At 67.4% G+C, this 18,004-nt stretch overlaps 2 protein-coding genes across 2 annotated transcripts; one reads left to right on the top strand and one right to left on the bottom strand.

Annotated features, from left to right (window-relative positions):
- Positions 1–871: 871 nt before the first annotated feature.
- On the bottom strand, positions 872–13,688 carry LOC308186494 (uncharacterized protein). The gene is made up of 4 exons (XM_080608611.1): positions 13,111–13,688; positions 11,210–11,300; positions 9,567–9,791; positions 872–1,124 (listed from the first exon to the last, which is right to left on the bottom strand). Exons 2-4 carry the CDS (start codon positions 11,240–11,242, stop codon positions 873–875), a joined length of 510 nt encoding a protein of 169 aa, XP_080464737.1. The 5' UTR covers positions 11,243–11,300; positions 13,111–13,688; the 3' UTR covers position 872.
- A 733-nt stretch (positions 13,689–14,421) lies between these two features.
- Positions 14,422–17,999, top strand: CDC37 (cell division cycle 37, HSP90 cochaperone; the record flags this gene model as incomplete). The annotated part of the gene is made up of 5 exons (XM_080608610.1): positions 14,422–14,613; positions 15,537–15,818; positions 15,927–16,032; positions 16,334–16,449; positions 17,430–17,999. Coding segments are annotated over exons 1-5 (1,176 nt in total), but the record flags the coding sequence as incomplete, so codon positions are not given.
- Positions 18,000–18,004: the final 5 nt, after the last annotated feature.

Here is an 18,004-nt window from a genome sequence, read left to right as displayed (position 1 = left end):
ATGCGCCCCCCCCCCCCAAAAAAATATATGGGCACAGGGGGGACAGCGCTGTCCCATAAAAGTACGGGGGGGGGCTCCGTGTCCTTCCCCCCCCCCCGCATGGCCGCTGCTTCCCCTCCTGACAGCTGGGGGGGGCGGGGGGCCCTGTGCCCCCCCCCCAGTGGGGTACGGGCCAGTGGGGTACGGGGGGGTCCTGGCCCCCCCTTTATGGACACAGGGTGACCCCCCCCGGGTTTTGGGGGCCACCAGCCCCCACCCTACAGCTCCGTGCCCCCCCCCGTGGGTGGGTGCGTGGGGACGGGGGGGTGCTGGCGTGGCCCCCCCCCCCCTTCCCGTAAGGGACACCGGGCTTTGTCCCCCCCCACCTTATGGCGACACTATGGGGGGGCACGCGTGGGGCCACGGGGTTTTGGGGAGGGGGGGCACAACGGGGGGGGGGCCGTGTTCCTGCTCCCTGCAATGGGGGGGGGCAAAACGGGGTTGGGGGGGGAATGTGGGGAGCAAAATGGGGTCCGGGGGGGCAAAGTGGGGTTGTGGGGGGGAAGTGGGGTTATGGGGGGGGCAAAATGGGGTTATGGGGGGCAAAATGGGTTATGGGGGGCAAATAGGGTTATGGGGGCAAATAGGGTTATGGGGGCAAATAGGGTTATGGGGGGCAAAATAGGGTTGGGGGGGCAAAATAGGGTTATGGGGGAACAAAATGGGGTCATGGGGGGGGCAAAATAGGGTCATGGGGGGGGGCCAAATGGGGTCATGGGGGGAGTGAAAAACGGGGTTATAGGGCAGGCGAAACGGGGTTATAGGGCAGGCACAACTGCGATATCGGGGAGGCAAAACGGGGCCGGGGGGGGCAAAAAGGGGTTCCGGGGGGGTCAAAAAGGGGGTCCCGATGGGGGGGGTGGTAATGGGGTCCCGGGGGGGTCCCGGTACCTGCCCCGCAGCCGGCGGTGCCGCTCCTGGATGCTGCGATTGAGGCGGAGGCGCTGCAGGAAGCCGGGGGAGCCCCCGGGGAGGCGAGGGGGGGGGAGCCCGGGCCCCCCCGGCTCCCGCCGGGCCCCCCCCGTCCTCCAAGCGCAGTTCGGGGACCCGGGGCCGGCCCCGGCCCCGCCGCTCCCGGGCCATGGCTGCGGGCAGGGAACGGGGTGAGAGAGCGGCGGGGGGGGGGGGGAGGCGGGGGGGGCCGGGTACGCCCCCCCCGGAACGGACACGCCCCTTCAATAGCCACGCCCCCTCCAAATGGACACGCCCCCCCCCCCCCGGTCCCAAAAATCTCGGCCCCGCGGCTGTGCTGGTGCTGCAGGGGACACGCGTGGGCCGGTGCTGTCCCCGTCCCGTGTCCCCGTCCCGTGTCCCCGTCCCCGTCCTGTGTCCCCGTCCCCGTCCCGTGTCCCCGTCCCATCCCATATTCCCTGTCCCCATCCCATGTCCCTGTCCCTGTCCCATGTCCCCATCCCCATCCTGTGTCCCTGTCCCCATCCCATATTCCCTGTCCCCATTACGAGTCCCTGTCCCCATCCTGTGTCCTGTCCCTGTCCGTGTCCCCGTCCCCATCCTATGTCCCCATCCCATCCCATATTCCCTGTCCCCATCCCATGTCCCTGTCCCCATCCTGTGTCCCCGTCCCCATCCTGTGTCCCTGTCCCATCCCATATTCCCCCATCCCATCCCATATTCCCTGTCCCCATTACGAGTCCCTGTCCCCATCCTGTGTCCCTGTTCCCATCCCATTTTCCCTGTCCCATCCCATATTCCCCATCCCCATCCTGTGTCCCCATCCCATCCCATATTCCCTGTCCCCATTACGAGTCCCTGTCCCCATCCCGTGTCCCTGTCCCCGTCCCATTTTCCCTGTCCCATCCCATATTCCCTGTCCCCATCCTGTGTCCCTGTCCCCATCCATATTCCCCGTCCCCATTACAAGTCCCTGTCCCCGTCCCATGTCCCTGTCCCCATCCTGTGTCCCCGTCCCATCCCATATTACCTGTCCCCATTACGAGTCCCTGTCCCCGTCCTGTGTCCCCGTCCCATCCCATATTCCCTGTCCCTATTATGAGTCCCTGTCCCCATCCCGTGTCCCTGTCCTCATCCCATGTCCCTGTCCCCGTCCCATTTTCCCTGTCCCCATCCCATATTCCCCATCCCATCAAATATTCCCTGTCCCCATTACAAGTCCCTGTCCCCGTCCTGTGTCCCCGTCCCCATCCTGTGTCCCCATCCCATCCCATATTCCCTGTCCCCATTACGAGTTCCTGTCCTCATCCTGTGACCCCATCCCTGTCCCCGTCCCTATCCCATGTCCCCGTCCCACGTCCCCGTCCCATCCCATATTCCCTGTCCCTATTATGAGTCCCTGTCCCCATCCCGTGTCCCCATCCCCATCCCATGTCCCTGTCCCCGTCCCATTTTCCCTGTCCCATCCCATATTCCCCATCCCATCCCATATTCCCTGTCCCCATTACAAGTCCCTGTCCCCATCCCATGTCCCCGTCCCCATCCTGTGTCCCTGTCCCATCCCATATTCCCCATCCCATCCCATATTCCCTGTCCCCATTACGAGTCCCTGTCCCCATCCCGTGACCCCATCCCTGTCCCCGTCCCTATCCCATGTCCCCGTCCCATGTCCCCGTCCCCATCCCATATTTCCTGTCCCCATCCCGTGTCCCTGTCCCCATCCCATATTCCCTGTCCCATTCTCACATCCCCATCCCATGTCCCTGTCCCCATCCTGCGTCCCCGTCCCCATCCCATATTCCCCATCTTCATCCTGTATTCTCTATCCCCATCCCTGTCCCCATCCCTGTCCCTGTCCCCATCCCATGTCCCTGTCCCCATCCCATATTCCCTGTCCCCATCCCAAGTCCCCGTCTCCATCCTATGTTCTTGTCCCTGTCCCCACCCCAAGTCCCTGTCCCTATCCCATGTCCTTGTCCCCATCCCGTGTTCCTGCCCCCAACCCGTGTCCTAATCCCATATTCCCTGTCCCCATCCCCTGCCCCCATCCCGTGTCCCCGTCCCCATCCCATATTCCCAGTCCCCATGCCGTGTCCCCATGCCCACTCCAAGCCCCCATCCCGTGTCCCCCGCAGCGGGGACCCCCCCCCATGGCCTCCCTCTGCCCCACAGCCTCCCTGAGCCTCCCTGTGCCCCAAAACCTCCCTGTGCCCCACAGCCTCCCCGGGCTCCCTGCACCCCAAAACCTCCTTCTGCCCTACAGCCTCCCTGAGCCTCCCTGTGCCCCGAAGCCTCCCCGAGCCTCCCTGTACCCCAAAACCTCCCTGTGTCCCACCGCCTCCCCGAGCCTCCCTGTGCCCCACAACCTTCCTCTGCCCTACAACCTCCCCGAGCCTCCATGTGCCCCACGGCCTCTGTGTGCCCCACAGCCTCCCTGTGCCCCAAAACCTCCCTCTGCCCTACAGCCTCCCCGAGCCTCCATGTGCCCCACAAGCCTCCTTGAGCCTCCCTGTGCCCCACGGTCTCTGTGTGCCCCACAACCTCCCTCTGCCCTACAGCCTCCCTGAGCCTCCCTGTGCCCCACAGCCTCCCTGTGCCCCACAGCCTCCCTCTACCCCCAAGCCCGCCATCACACCAGGACCCAGGAGGGGGGGACAGGACCCAGCCCCCCAGGAGGACCCCAGCCTCGCAGAAGGACCCCGGCCTCGCAGAAGGACCCCCGGCCTCGCAGAAGACCCCGGCCTCGCAGAAGACCCCAGCCTCACAGAAGACCCCAGCCTCGCAGGGGACCCTGGCCTCGCAGGAGGACCCTGGCCTCGCATAAGACCCCAGCCCCCCAGAAGACCCCGGCCTCACAGAAGACCCCAGCCCCCCAGAAGACCCCGGCCTCACAGAAGGACCCCGGCCTTGCAGGAGGACCCCGGCCTCTCAGAGGACCCCGGCCTCGCAGGAGACCTCAGCCCCCCAGAAGACCCCGGCCTCGCAGAAGGACCCCGGCCTCGCAGGAGACCCCAGCCTCGCAGAGGACCCCGGCCTCGCAGGAGACCTCAGCCCCCCAGAAGACCCCGGCCTCGCAGAAGACCCCGGCCTCGCAGAAGACCCCAGCCTCACAGAAGGACCCTGGCCTCGCAGAAGACCCCGGCCTCGCAGAAGACCCCAGCCCCCCAGAAGACCCCGGCCTCGCAGAAGACCCCGGCCTTGCAGAAGGACCCCAGCCTCGCAGAAGACCCCAGCCCCCCAGAAGACCCCGGCCTCACAGAAGGACCCCGGCCTCGCAGGAGACCTCAGCCCCCCAGAAGACCCCAGCCCCCCAGAAGACCCCAGCCCCCCAGAAGACCCCGGCCTCGCAGGAGGACCCCGGCCTCGCAGGAGACCTCAGCCCCCCAGAAGACCCCGGCCTCGCAGGAGACCCCAGCCCCCCAGAAGACCCCAGCCCCGCAGGAGACCCCGGCCTCCCGCAGGACCTCAGCCCCGCCAACGCCCCCGTCCCCGCGGGGGGCTCTCGGGGGTCCCCGCTTCCCCCCCTGGTGGGCGGTGGGCGACGCCGGGTGACGCCGGGGGGGGGGCCGCGCAGCAGCCGCCGGCTGACTCACCGCCGGCAAATTTAGCAACCGGCGCTCTCGGGGGGGGGGGGGTGGAGGCAGCGCGGCCTCCGGCGCCGAACGTCTCCGAACCGCAGCCACCGGCCTCCGGACCCCAAAGCCACCTCGGGGACGGGGACACGGGGTCTGTCCCCCCCCCCCTCCTCGCCTTGCTCTGCCCCCCTAACCCCGAAGCCCGTGGTGTCCCCGGTGTCCCCGGGACGGGGAGGAGGCTGCGGCCTCCCCCGGTGTTTGTTTGTGCCCGGCTCTGTTTATCCTGAGGCTCCGGAGCAGCTGGAAGGGGAAAATCCGGAGGCGGCGAAAAGGCGCGGGGGGCCCCGGCTGCCCCTCGTCCTGGCCCCGTCCCCGTCCCCGTCCCCAAGGGGGTGTTGGGAAGGAAAGGGCCGGCAAGGAATGGGGGGGGGTGGAGATGGGATGGGGACAGAAATGGGATGGGGATGGGGACACAAATGGGATGGGGATGGGGACAGAAACGGGATGGGGGCACAAATGGGATGGGGACACAAATGGGATGGGGATGGTGATAGGAATGGGATGGGGACAGAAACGGGATGGGGACACAAATGGGATGGGGATGGGGCCAGAAATGGGATGGGGACACAAATGGGATGGGGATAGGGACAGAAACGGGATGGGGGTGGGGCCAGAAATGGGATGGGGACACAAATGGGATGGGGATAGGGACACAAATGGGATGGGGATAGGGACAGAAACGGGATGGGGATAGGGACACAAATGGGATGGGGATAGGGACAGAAACGGGATGGGGATGGGGCCAGAAATGGGATGGGGACACAAATGGGATGGGGATAGGGACACAAATGGGATGGGGATAGGGACAGAAACGGGATGGGGATGGGGCCAGAAATGGGATGGGGACACAAATGGGATGGGGATAGGGACACAAATGGGATGGGGATAGGGACAGAAACGGAATGGGGCCAGAAATGGGATGGGGACACAAATGGGATGGGGATGGGGACAGAAATGGGATGGGGACACAAATGGGATGGGGACAGAAATGGGATGTGGATAGGAACACAAATGGGATGGAAATGAAGACATAAATGGGACGAGGATGGGGACACAAATGGGATGGGGTCACAAATGGGTTGGGGACACAAATGGGATGGGGATAGGGACAGAAATGGAATGGGGCCAGAAATGGGATGGGGACACAAATGGGATGGGGATAGGGACAGAAATGGGATGGGGATAGGGACAGAAACGGGATGGGGACACAAATGGGATGGGGACACAAATGGGATGGGGATGGGGACAGAAATGGGATGGGGACACAAATGGGATGGGGACAGAAATGGGATGTGGATAGGAACACAAATGGGATGGAAATGAAGACATAAATGGGACGAGGATGGGGACACAAATGGGATGGGGTCACAAATGGGTTGGGGACACAAATGGGATGGGGATGGGGACACAAATGGGATTGGGGGCACAAATGGGATGGGATGGGACTGGAAAGGAGCTGGGAACGGAGAGAGATGGGACGGAGCCGAGGCGCAAACGGGGCCAGGCACAGGCTGGGCACGGGGCTGGGCCGGGCACGGGGACAGCCACCCCAGCGGGGCCACCACCGCTGCCGTCCCCGCCGTGCCGTGCCGTGCCGTGCCGCAATCCCGTCCCGTCCCGGGGGCGTCCCTGCTATTTCCAGCAGCCGCGTGCGCTCGGCCCGCCCGCCGGCGCGGGATTTTCTAGTAAACGGGAAATTATCCGGGAGCTTAAGACCAACGTGAATCACTTTTAATGGGCGCAGGTGACTCATCGGGCTCGAAAAAGATTACGGCACGCAATAAATGCCAGCGGGGCTTTTATCGGCCGGGGAGCGGCGGCGGCCCCGCGGAGGTGCGAGAGCTCGGCGGTTATTTGATTATTTTTTCCTAAAAGGAAAGGAATTAAAGCAGGAGGAATTAATTACGGTGAGGGCTGCGGGAGCCCTCGGAAGGCGGCGGCGGAGCTCGAGGGGGGGGGGCCCGGCCCGCGGGGGCGGGAGGTTTCGGAAAAGGTTTTGGAAAGGGTTTGAGAAAAGGTTTCGGAAAAGGCTCCAGGAGCCGGCGGCGGCCGGATCCTTCCTGAATACCGGAGCCGCTGGGGGGGGGGGGAGAAGAAACCCCAGCAGAGCCGGTCGCCCAAGAGGCCTCATTGTTTTGCCCTAATTCAATTAATTGCTCCGGGAAGGGATCGGCCAAGGTTGAGCCGGTTCCTCCCGGCGGGGCCAGAGCCGGTGGCCCCGCACGGGGGCCGGGGCTCGGCGCCCCCAAATCCGCCGCCCCCGCGCCCACCCGGCCGCTCGCCCCCGGCACCCGGCGAGGGGAAGCTCCTCGGCGCGGCGCCCCGGTCCCAATTAGAAGAGCGAAGGAAGAGGAGGGAAGCAGGAGCCCGAACCATCTGCTGCGCTTCGTTTGCATAAATTATCTCCCCCTAATGAAGCCGGAGGTGCCGCTCGCCCGGAAGAGCGAGGCGCCGCGCGCTCCCGCCGCGTTACTACGAGCACCAGCCGTCGATTCACAAGTTGTTTGCTCGCCCCCCCAAAAAAACAAAATCCCTTCCAGCTGCCGGGAACAGCCAGACCCGGCACCAGATGGCTCCCGGGGGGGTTGGGGGGGGACGGGACCCCCCCCTGCCAGCACCCACGGGGAGCGGCGCCGCGGTTCCGGGTCGGGGACCCTCCGTTGGGTGCCCGTGGCCGGTTCCGCTCGGAGCGGGTTTGCCCCGAAAGGGTGGGGGGCACCGGGGGGGGGGGGTCCCGAGCCCCCCGGGATGGGGGGGGGTCCAGGTTTATTGGGAATGGGGTACGGGGACAGGGTCCCCATCCCCAAAGCCTCGCGGGGGTCCCCACGGCTCCGCGTCACCGGAGGCGTCGAGGGGGCCGGCGGCGTCCCGCTCCCCGCGGCCCCGCCGTCGTCGCCCGCACCTACCGCCTGCCAGGGCCGGGGGCTCCGTGGGAGGAAGAGGAGGAGGAGGAGGAAGGCCAGGACATGCGAGACTTGCGCAGCCCGGGTCGGTCACCGGTGTCCACGGCGTCCGCCCGCTCCATGGGCCGCGGCGGCGGCCGCTCGGTGTCGGAGAAGCCGCGGTGACGGATGCGGATGGGGGTCCGGGGCTGGCGCCAGAGGTGCTGGGGGGGCTTCAGCGTCGCCGGCCCCTCCCGGGGTACCGGCAACGACAGCGAGAGGCTTTTCCGAGCTCCCGCCGCCCCCTCCATCCCCCCGGCACCGGGGCGCACCGGCGGCTCCGTTTTGTGCGCCTACCCCCCCCAACCACCCTCCCCCCCCCCCCCGCCGCCCCGTTCCCCCGGTTCCTAACGATGCGCGGCGGCGGCGGCGGCGGCGGCGGCGGGGGGGGGGAGCCGCGGGGGCTCTGCCCGGTTCCGGGCTCCGCATGGCCCCCGGGAAAGCGACGGGGAAGACCCCGGGGGAGGCGCCTGCCGCCGCCGCCGGTGCCGGTGCCGCTGCCGCCGCCGGTGCTCCCGGTGCCGCCGCCGCCGCCGGTGCCGCCGCCTCTGCGCGCCCGCCTCGGCGCCTCCCCCCGCCCCGGCGCAGCCTCCGGTTCTTCCCCCCCCCCCCCCTTTCTCCCCCCTCCCACCGGGAACTGCCCCCCCCCACCCCCCAGGGTATAAGGGGGGAACCCCCCCGCTAACGGGATCCCCCCGGGACCCATCGCATCCCCCCCGCGCCCCCAAATGGGGACCCCTCGCCGCGGGACCCCCCCCCTCAATGGGGGCTCCCCCCCCCCCCAATGGGGGCTTCCCCCCTGTTGGGGAACCCCCCCCCCCATATCAAGGCAAAACAGGGTGCCCCCCCCCCCCCATAATTCGGGGACCCCCCCCCAAAAGTACCGCAGGGCGCCCCCCGTTAGGGGAAAGCGGCGCTGCTGGGAGCCCCCCAGCACCCCCTGGGGGCACCACGGGCAGGGTGGGGGCACCCCCATGTGCCCCCCCCCCCCCAAAAGATGCCCCAATCACAACATATCGCCGCCCCCCCCCCCCACTCAGGGGATGCACCCCCCATCCCGCTCAGCTCCAGGAGCTCCCCAAGGGGGGGGGGTTGGGGTGAAAATGGGGGGGGGGTCCGGGGGGGGGGGGCGAGGGGGGCGGTGGGAGGGCAGCGGGCGGGAGCACACCCTGGAAATTTCGGCGGATGATTCATTGCAGCGGGGGGGGGGGGGGACGCCCGGCTCCCCGCCGCAGCCCCGGCCGGGGCCGCATCCAGCCCGCGAGGGAAGCGGCACCGAGGTGCTGGGTGCGCGGGGACACGGCGGGGACACGGCGGGGACACGGCGGGGACACGGCGGGGACACGGGGCCAGGCCCCTCGCTGCAGCCCCGCGGCGGGGCCGGGAGCTGGCGGTGGTGGCGGCGGGTCCAGAGCTGGTGGTGCTCAGCGGGGCCATGGCCCCCGCACGGCACCGTGCCCGTCCCCGGACACTCGTCCCCATCCCCCCCAAAAATTGTCCCCATCCCTGGACACTTGTCCCCAACCCTGGCACTGTCCCCATGACCGGATGCTTGGCCTCGTCCTGGGTGCTGTCCCCATCCCCAGTACCGTCCCCATCCTGTCCCTGTCCCTGTCCCCGTCCCCGTCCCCGTCCCTGTCCCCATCCCAGGCACGTCTCGTCACCCCTGGACATTTGTCCCCAACCCCAGCGCCATCCCCATCCTGGATTGTCCCCATGCCAGGCACCATCCTCGTCCCCAGCACCACCCTGGTCCTGTCCCAGGCACTTGTCACCATCTCAAGCTCCTTGTCCCCATCCTGGCACTGGTCCTGTCCCTGTCCCTGTCCCTGTCCCTGTCCCCGTCCCCGTCCCCACATGGGGCACTTGCCCCCATCCCCACCGCTGTCCCCACCCCAAGCACTTCCCCCATTCGGGGAACTCGCCCCCATCCCTCCGTTATCCCCCCCCTCACCATCTCCCTGGCCCCCCCATGCCCCCCCCCCAGGACATTCCCCCACCCCCCCACCCCCAAAAACACCCCCGTCCCCGTCCCTACCTGTGGGGCTCGGCCTGGGTGACGGCGATGCGGGGGGGGCGCGCGCAGCGGCAGCGAGGTGGGCCGGGGCAGCTCGGGGGAGCGCGCCCGCTCCGGGGGCTTCCAGGGGGGCACCAAGAGGCCGGCGGAGGGGCGACGGCGCCCGCGCCGCAGCTCGGCCCCCAGCATGGCCGGGGGGGGCGCGGGGCAGCTGCGGGGCCCCGGCTCCAGAGACTCCGGGGGGGGCTGCGGATAAGGGCCAGGTGGTGTCAGGGGGGCACGCACGGCACGGCACGGCACGGCACGGCACGGTACCGCATGGCACGGTGTGGCACGGCACAGCACGGCACAGAATGGCACAGCATGGCACGGTATGGCATGGCATGGTACAGTATGGCACGGCATGGCATGGCACAGTATGGCATGGTACAGCATGGCACGGTGTGGCACGGCACAGCATGGCATGGCACAGTATGGCACGGCATGGCACAGTATGGCACGGCATGGCATGGCACAGCACGGCATGGCACAGCACGGCATGGCACAGCCAAGGAGTATTGCACAGCATGAGATAACACAGCACGGCACGGCATGGCACGGCACAGCACGGCCAGGTAGATTCACGTGGCATGGCACAGCACGACACAGCATGGCATGGCACAGTATGGCACGGCATGGCACAGCACGGCACAGCACGGCACGGCACAGTCAGGGACCCTCGCACGGCACGGCACAGCATGGAATGGCACAGTATGGCTTGGCATGGCTTGGCACAGCACGGCGTGGCATGGCATGGAACAGCACAGCACGGCACAGAATGCCACGACACACGTTGTGGCACAGAACGGCACAGAATGGCGTGGCGCAGCACGGCATGGCCCAGCATGGCATGGCACGACATGGAACGGCACAGCGTGGTGCGGCACGGCACGGCATGGCCAAGAAACCTTGCGCGGCACGGCACAACCTGGCACGGCACGGCACGGCGTGGCACACGGCCAGGCATCCCTACACAGCACAGCACGGCACTGCATGGCACGGCATGGCACAGCATGGCATAGCACGGCACAACCTGGCATGGCACGGCACGGCACACGGCCAGGCATCCTTACATGGCACAGCATGGCACAGCACGGCTCAGCACGGCATGGCACAGCATGGCACAAGGCCACGAACCCTTACACTCCATGGCATGGCACGGCACGGCACAGCATGGCACGGCACGGCACGGCACAGCATGGCACAACCTAGCACAGCATGGCACGGCACGGCATGGCACGGCTCGACACGGCATGGCATGGCACGGCACAACCTGGCACGGCATGGCATGGCACAGCACGGCATGGCACAACCTGGTACAGCATGGCACGGCTCGGCACGGCATGGCACATGCCCATGAACCCTTACACGGCACGGCACGGCACGGCACAGCATGGCACAGCACGGCACGGCACCCACGCAGCCCCCCCTCCAGCACCCCCCCTCCCCAAAGACCCGGGGGGCACAACGCAGCAGCGGGCCCCCACAGGCTGCCCCTAACGAAGCGCTTAATTAGGCTGGGAACTTTGGGGAGGGGGCTAAAAGGGGGGGGGGGCATTAACCCAGGCTGGGAGCCCCCCCCCCCCCAAAAAAATACCCCCCCCGCACCCCCCAGCCCCGCTCACCTCCTCCTGGGGGGCGCCCGGGCTCTTCTCCATGCACCCGCCCTGCTCAGGGCGCGGGGGCCATGGGGGGGGGCCCGGGGGGCTCGGCCGCCTGCGGGAGAGAGCGGCGGTGAGGCCACGTGCCCCCCCCCCCCCCCCCCCGCGCCCCCCAAATTCCCCATCCACATGCCGGGGGCACCACGGGGTGGGGGGTGGGGGCTGCAAGCAAGCGCCCCCCCCCCCCCTCACCGCCAGCGGATCGGGGACGCCGGCGTTGGGGACCCCCGGTTCTTCGTAAGCAGGGTTGCCAAGGGAACGCCGGCATCGGCACGGCACCGGCATCCGGCCCTATAATACCGGCATCAGGCCCTATAACACCGGCATCCGGCCCCATAGCACCGGCATCAGGCCCCATAGCACCGGCACCGTGCCCCATAACACCAGAATCGTGCCCCATGGCACCAGCATCAGGCCCCACAGCACCAGAATCGTGCCCCATGGCACCGGCACGGTGCCCCGCGGCGTCATCACCACGGTGTTGGCACGGCACCCCGTGGCACAGCACCCCATGGCACTGCACCCCATGGCACGGCACCCCGTGGCACCGCACCCCGTGGCACGGCGCCCCATGGCACCGCACCCCATGGCACGGCACCCCATGGCACCGCACCCCATGGCACAGCACCCCATGGCACCGCACCCCATGGCACAGCACCCCGTGGCACAGCACCCCATGGCACTGCACCCCATGGCACGGCACCCCGTGGCACCGCACCCCGTGGCACGGCGCCCCATGGCACAGCGCCCCATGGCACTGCACCCCATGGCACAGCACCCTGTGTCCCGGTGCCCCATGGCACTGCACCCCATGGCACGGCACCCCGTGGCACAGCACCCCGTGGCACATCACCCCATGGCACGGCGCCCCATGGCACAGCACCCCGTGGCACGGCACCCCATGACACCGCACCCCGTGGCACCGCACCCCGTGGCACCGCTTCTGCCGGCCCCGGCCCCGCTCCCCGAGCACCCCTTCCTGCGGCAGCGCTTCTCCCCGGCACCGGAATCCCTTCCCGTGGCGTCCCGCCCTGCCGCATCGCTTCCCGCGGCACCGGCATCGCTCCCGGGGGATCCCCCTTCCCTATGGGATCCCCCTTCCTATGGGATCCCCCTTCCTATGGGATCCCCCTTCCCTATGGGATCCCTTTTCTTATGGGATCCCCATTCCTATGGGATCCCCTTTTCTATGAGATCCCCTTCCCTATGGGATCCCCATTCCTATGGGATCCCCCTTCCTATGGGATCCCCTTCCCTATGGGACCCCTTTTCTATGAGATCCCTTTTCCTGTGGGATCCCCATTCCTATGGGATCCCCTTTTCTATGGGATCCCCCTTCCTATGGGATCCCTTTTCTTATGGGATCCCCTTCCCTATGGGATCCCTTCCTCTGGGATCCTTTTCCACGGGATCCCTTCCCGTGGGATCCCGTCCCGCGGCACCGGCATCGCTCCCGGTGGGGCGCACGGGGCCGTGGGGTGGGCACAAAGCTCTCCGCCCGTTACCCCCCCCCCTCCCCCCCGTGGCAGCACCGGGCCCACCGGGGGGACCAAGGCGGGGGTGGGTCCCCGGGGTGAGCGGGACCGGGGATGGGGGGATTTTGGGGGGTTGGGGGGGGCACCGGCCCCATAGGGCCGGGCTGCGGGGGCCGCCGGCTGCCGCGGGCCGGTGGCACCGGGGGCACCCACAACCGGTGCCCCGTTCCCCCCCCTGCTGCCGCAGCCCCGGCTCCTCGAGGCCCCCCCCCCTCCGGTTCTCACCCCCCCCCCCCAGTGTCCCGGACCCCCCCCAAACCCCGTCCCCGGTTCCTGGGCTCCCCGATCCCGGTGCCTGCCCCCCCCCCCCCGCCCCCCCCGGTCCCGTACCTCGGCGGCTCCCGGTGCGGCGGCGCTGCCCGGCATCCACCTGCCGTTGTTTACGGCGGAGCGCGGAGGCGGCGGGGGATGGACGGGGGGGGGGCGGTGGGGGGGTGAGGGGGGGGGTCCCGCCTTCCCCTCCCCCCCCCCCCCCCCTCCCCTCCCCGGTACCGGCCCCGGTTCCGGCCTCCGCGCCCGGTGCCAACGGAGCCGCCCGGGCGCAACGCGAGGCCGGCGGAAACGCGGCGGCACCGGGACCACGTGGGCACCGGGAGCCCCCCGCCGCCGGGAACGGGGTGCCCCCGGTAACGGGAACCCCGGTGATGGGATCCCCCCGGTAACGGGATCCCCCCGGTAACGGGAGCTCCCTGGGAACGGGGTCCCCCCGGTAATGGGAACCCCGGTAATGGGATCCCCCCGGTAACGGGAGCCCCCCGGTAACAGGATTGCCCCAGTAACGGGATGCCCCGCAGTAACGGGACCGCTCCCCCTCCCCAGTATCCCCCCGGTAGCTTCCATGTCCCCCTGTCCCCGTGTCGCCATTCCCCCACGTCCCCATATCTGTGTCCCCGTGTCCCCACAACTCCCCACGTCCCCACGTCCCCATAACCCCGTGTCCCCCCGTGTCCCCCCATCCCCATACCCCCCGTTCCCATGTCCCCATGTCCCACCATGTCCCGTCCCCAGTATCCCCCCATGTCCCCCCATGTCCCCATATCCCCCATCCCCATGTCCCCCCATCCCCATGTCCCTATATCCCCATATCCCCCCCATGTCCCCCCACATTCCTGTGTCCCCCCATATCCCCCATGTCCCCCCATGTCCCCCCATGTCCCCATGTCCCCCCCGTGTCCCCATGCCCCCCCATGTCCCCATATCTCCCCCGCCCCCCCATCCCAATATCCCCCCATGCCCCCCTATATCCCCATGTCCCCCCAATGTCCCCCCCATGTCCCCATGCCCCCCATGTCCCCATATCCCCCATGTCCCCCCCATCCCAATATCCCCCCACGTCCCCCCCCGTGTCCCCATGCCCCCCCATGTCCCCATATCCCCCCCGCCCCCCCACATCCCAATATCCCCCCCATGTCCCCCTATATCCCCATGCCCCCCCACGTCCCCATATCCCCCACCCAAGCCCCATACATGTCCCTGTCCCACCCCCCGTTTTTGGGGCCGGGCAGACCCCCCCTTGTGCCCCCTCCTTTTTCCGGGGCGCCTGTCTCTTTAAAACCCGCGCCATCTTTGAGTCGGGCAAGGCCGGCGGCTTCGCGAGGCGGGCGGAGCGGCGCGCATGCGCAGAGCTGGGCGGCGCGGGCGGAAGTGCGCAGGGCGGAAGCGGGCGGGGGAGGGCGGCTGGAGGGTTCCAGAAGAGACCGGAGGGAGCCGGGCCCGCTCCACGGCCCCGCCATGGTGGACTACAGCGTGTGGGACCACATCGAGGTGTCGGATGATGAGGACGAGACGCACCCCAACATCGACACGGCCAGCCTCTTCCGATGGCGGCACCAGGTCGGGCCCCCGAGGCCCCGCCGTTCCCGGCAGGCCTCGTTGTCATGGCAACCGCGCTAGGCCCCGGACCCCCCCCCCCTCCCTTTAGGCCCCGCTGCTCCCGGCGGGCTTCGTTGCCATGGCAACCGCGCTAGGCCCCCCCCCCGGCCCCCCCCCGCTCCCGGCAGGCTTCGTTGCCGTGGCAACCAGGCTAGGCCCCAGGCCCCCCCCGCTCCCCTTCGGCCTTCCCCATTGGGGCCCCGGTTGGCATGGCGACCGACCCCCCCCGTTGCCATGGTGACCGGCCCCTCCCCTATCGCCCCCCATCCCTTTTGGGCCCGGCCCCCCCCTTCCTAAAGCCTTCCCCCCCTCCAAATCCTATCCCCCCCCCATAGACCCCCTCCCTCCATCCCCTTGGTGACCGGCTCCCCCGTTTCCATGGCAACCTCCCCCCCAGGTCCCGTGTACCCCCCCCCCCCACTGTCACATTATAGGGCCGGGGGGTTTATAGGGCCCTGACCCCACAGCCGCACCTCGTTCCCTATAGGGCCGGGGGGGGGGTCCCAGGCCCCTCGGTCCCCTCCGAGTCCCCTGTCCCCATTTTGTCCCCTGGGGCTCTCAGCCCCCCCCCCCCCCCCCCCCAGCAGGACCAAACCTGCCCCTTTTTCCCCCATCCTAATAAAATTTAGGACTCCGCTGGACATGGGGGGGGGGGGGCACACGAGCACGGGGATTTCCCTTAGCGGGCAGCGCTCGGGGTCTTGCCGGATCGGGGGCTGCGCTTTTGGTGCTGTTTTCATCCCCCCCCCCCACCCTAAAAAAAGCGGGGAAAACTCCCCCGTTTTGCAGGAGAAAGGGGAATTTCTCCTCCTAATCCCACTGGGGAATGCTTTGTTGCCCGGGGGGGGGGGGGGGGTTTAAATTGTAAAATTTTTCCCCCGCAGGCCCGCGTGGAGCGGATGGAGCAGTTCCAGAAGGAGAAGGAGGAGCTGGACAAGGGGTGCCGCGAGTGCAAGCGCAAGCTCGCCGAGTGCCAGCGGAAGCTGAAGGAGCTGGAGGTGGCCGAGCCCGAGGGGGGGCGCGCCGAGGTGGCCCGGCTGCAGGCCGAGGCGCAGCAGCTGCGCAACGAGGAGAGGGGCTGGGAGAGCAAGCTGGAGGAGCTGAAGAAGAAGGAGAAGAACATGCCCTGGAACGTCGACACGCTGAGCAAAGACGGCTTCAGCAAGGTGGGTTGGGGTCTTTTGGGGGGAGGGGGTCGTCCCCCCTGTGTCTCCCCGCCGTGGATTGTGGCGGGGGGGGGATTCGGGGTCAGGCGGCGTCCCTCGGCCCCGCAGAGCGTCTTCAACGTCAAGCCGGAGGAGAAGGAGGAGACGGAGGAGCAGAAGGAGAAGAAACACAAAAGCTTCGTGGAGAGATACGAGAAGCAGATCAAGCACTTCGGTGAGCCGCCCTTACCCCCCGATCCCCGGGGGGGCGTCCCCGATCCCCGAGGGGTGTCCCCGGTCCCTGGGGGGTGCCCCCAGTCCCCGGGGGGATCCCAAACCCACGAAACCCCCACGAATTTTTCCCCATTTTCCTCATTTGACGCCTCCCTCTCGCCTCCCTTTCCCCGCTGAGGCAAAAAACGGGCGCCCCGCCTGCCTTCGCGACAGCCCCGGCGGGGTTTACGATTTACGGGGGGGTTGCGGGGGGTGTTAATTAATTAGGAACGGCTAACGAGGGGAGGGTCCGTGCTCGGCAGGCATGCTGCGGCGCTGGGACGACAGCCAGAAGTACCTGGCCGATAACCCGCACCTCGTCTGCGAGGAGACGGCGAACTACCTGGTGATCTGGTGCATCGACCTGGAGGTGGAGGAGGTGAGGGGAGCCGCGCGGGGGGCTTTTTCCCCTTCCAACCCGCCCCCCCATCACCTTTTGGGGCTTTTTCCCCTTCCAACCCCCCCCCCCCGTCACCTTTTGGGGCTTTTTTCCCTTCCCCCCTCCCCTTTCGGAGCTTTTTCCCCTCCCAACCCCCCCCCCCCCCCCCCCCCCCCATCATATTTAGGAGCTTTTTCCTCTTCCACCCCCCCTCCCTGTCACCTTTTGGGGCTTTTTCCCCTTCCAACACCCCCCCCGTCACCTTTTGGAGCTTTTTCCCCTCCGAACCCCCCCCCGCTGCCACTTTTTGGGGCTTTTTTCCCCTTCCACCCCCCTCCCCGTCACCTTTTGGGCTTTTTCCCCTCCCAGCCCCCCTCCCCGTCACCTTTTGGGGCTTTTTCCCCTCCCAACCCCTCCCCCGCTGCCACTTTTTGGAGCTTTTTCCCCTCCCAACCCCCCTCCCCATCACCTTTGGGGCTTTTTCCCCTTCCAACCCCCCCCCCCCCCCGCTGCCACTTTTGGAGCTTTTTTCCTTCTAACCCGCCCCCCCATCACGTTTTGGAGCTTTTTCCCTTTCCCACCCTCCCTCCGCTGCCACTTTTTGGGGCATTTTCCCCTTCTACCCCGCTCCCCGTCACCTTTTGGGGCTTTTTCCCCTCCCAACGCCCCCCCCAGTCACATTTTGGGGCTTTTTTCCCCTCCCAACTCCCCCCCCCATCACCTTTTGGGGCTTTTTCCCCTCCCAACGCCCCCCCCAGTCACATTTTGGGGCTTTTTTCCCTCCCCCCCCCCCCCCCCATCACCTTTTGGGGCTTTTTCCCTTTCCACCCCCCCCCCGCCGACAGAATTTCGGTTACTTCCCCCCCGGCCACCCTCGCGGGGGCTCCCCGCGGTAGAAGGGGCCGGCGCCGAGCTCCCTGGGCGAAATTTAGGTGGGAATTCGTTTTTTCGATGATTTTGGGGGTGCTTTCCGCCCGCAGAAGCACGCGCTGATGGAGCAGGTGGCCCACCAGACCATCGTCATGCAGTTCATCCTGGAGCTGGCCAAGAGCCTCAAGGTGGACCCGCGGGCGTGCTTCAGGCAGTTCTTCGCCAAGATCAAGGTGAGACCGCCCCCCCTGACCCCCCCCCCAAAAAACACCTGCTCTCGCCTCCTTTCCCAACCCCAATTTTCCAGCGCGCCAAATATTCCAGTTTCCCTCTGGTTTTTTTTTCGGAGCTCCGTCTTAAAAACGACGCCGGGGAGGGGCGGGAGGAGGGGTGGGGGCCCTTTTTTTGCCCCCCTTCTTGCTTTATTTTTGCCCCCCCCCTTCTTTTTTTTTTTTGGCCCGCTTCTTTCTTTTCGTTTCTTTCTTTTGACCCCTTCTTTCTTTTCTTTCTCTTTTTGTCCCCCCTTCTTTCTTTTTTCTCCCCTTTTTTGTTTTTTTCCTCTCCTTTCTTTTTTTGCCCCTTCTCTCTTTTTTCTCCTCCTTTCATTTTTCTCCCCTTTTCTTTTTTCCTTTTTTTCTTTCTTTTTTTCTCCCCTTCTTTCTTTTCTATTTTTGCTCCCCTTCTT

Source organism: Anser brachyrhynchus (assembly GCF_964034855.1).
Source record: "Anser brachyrhynchus genome assembly, contig: SCAFFOLD_678, whole genome shotgun sequence".
Taxonomy (NCBI): Eukaryota; Metazoa; Chordata; class Aves; order Anseriformes; family Anatidae; genus Anser; species Anser brachyrhynchus.
Note: the sequence above shows the minus strand (reverse complement) of the source record. Positions and strands in the feature narration are given on the sequence as shown.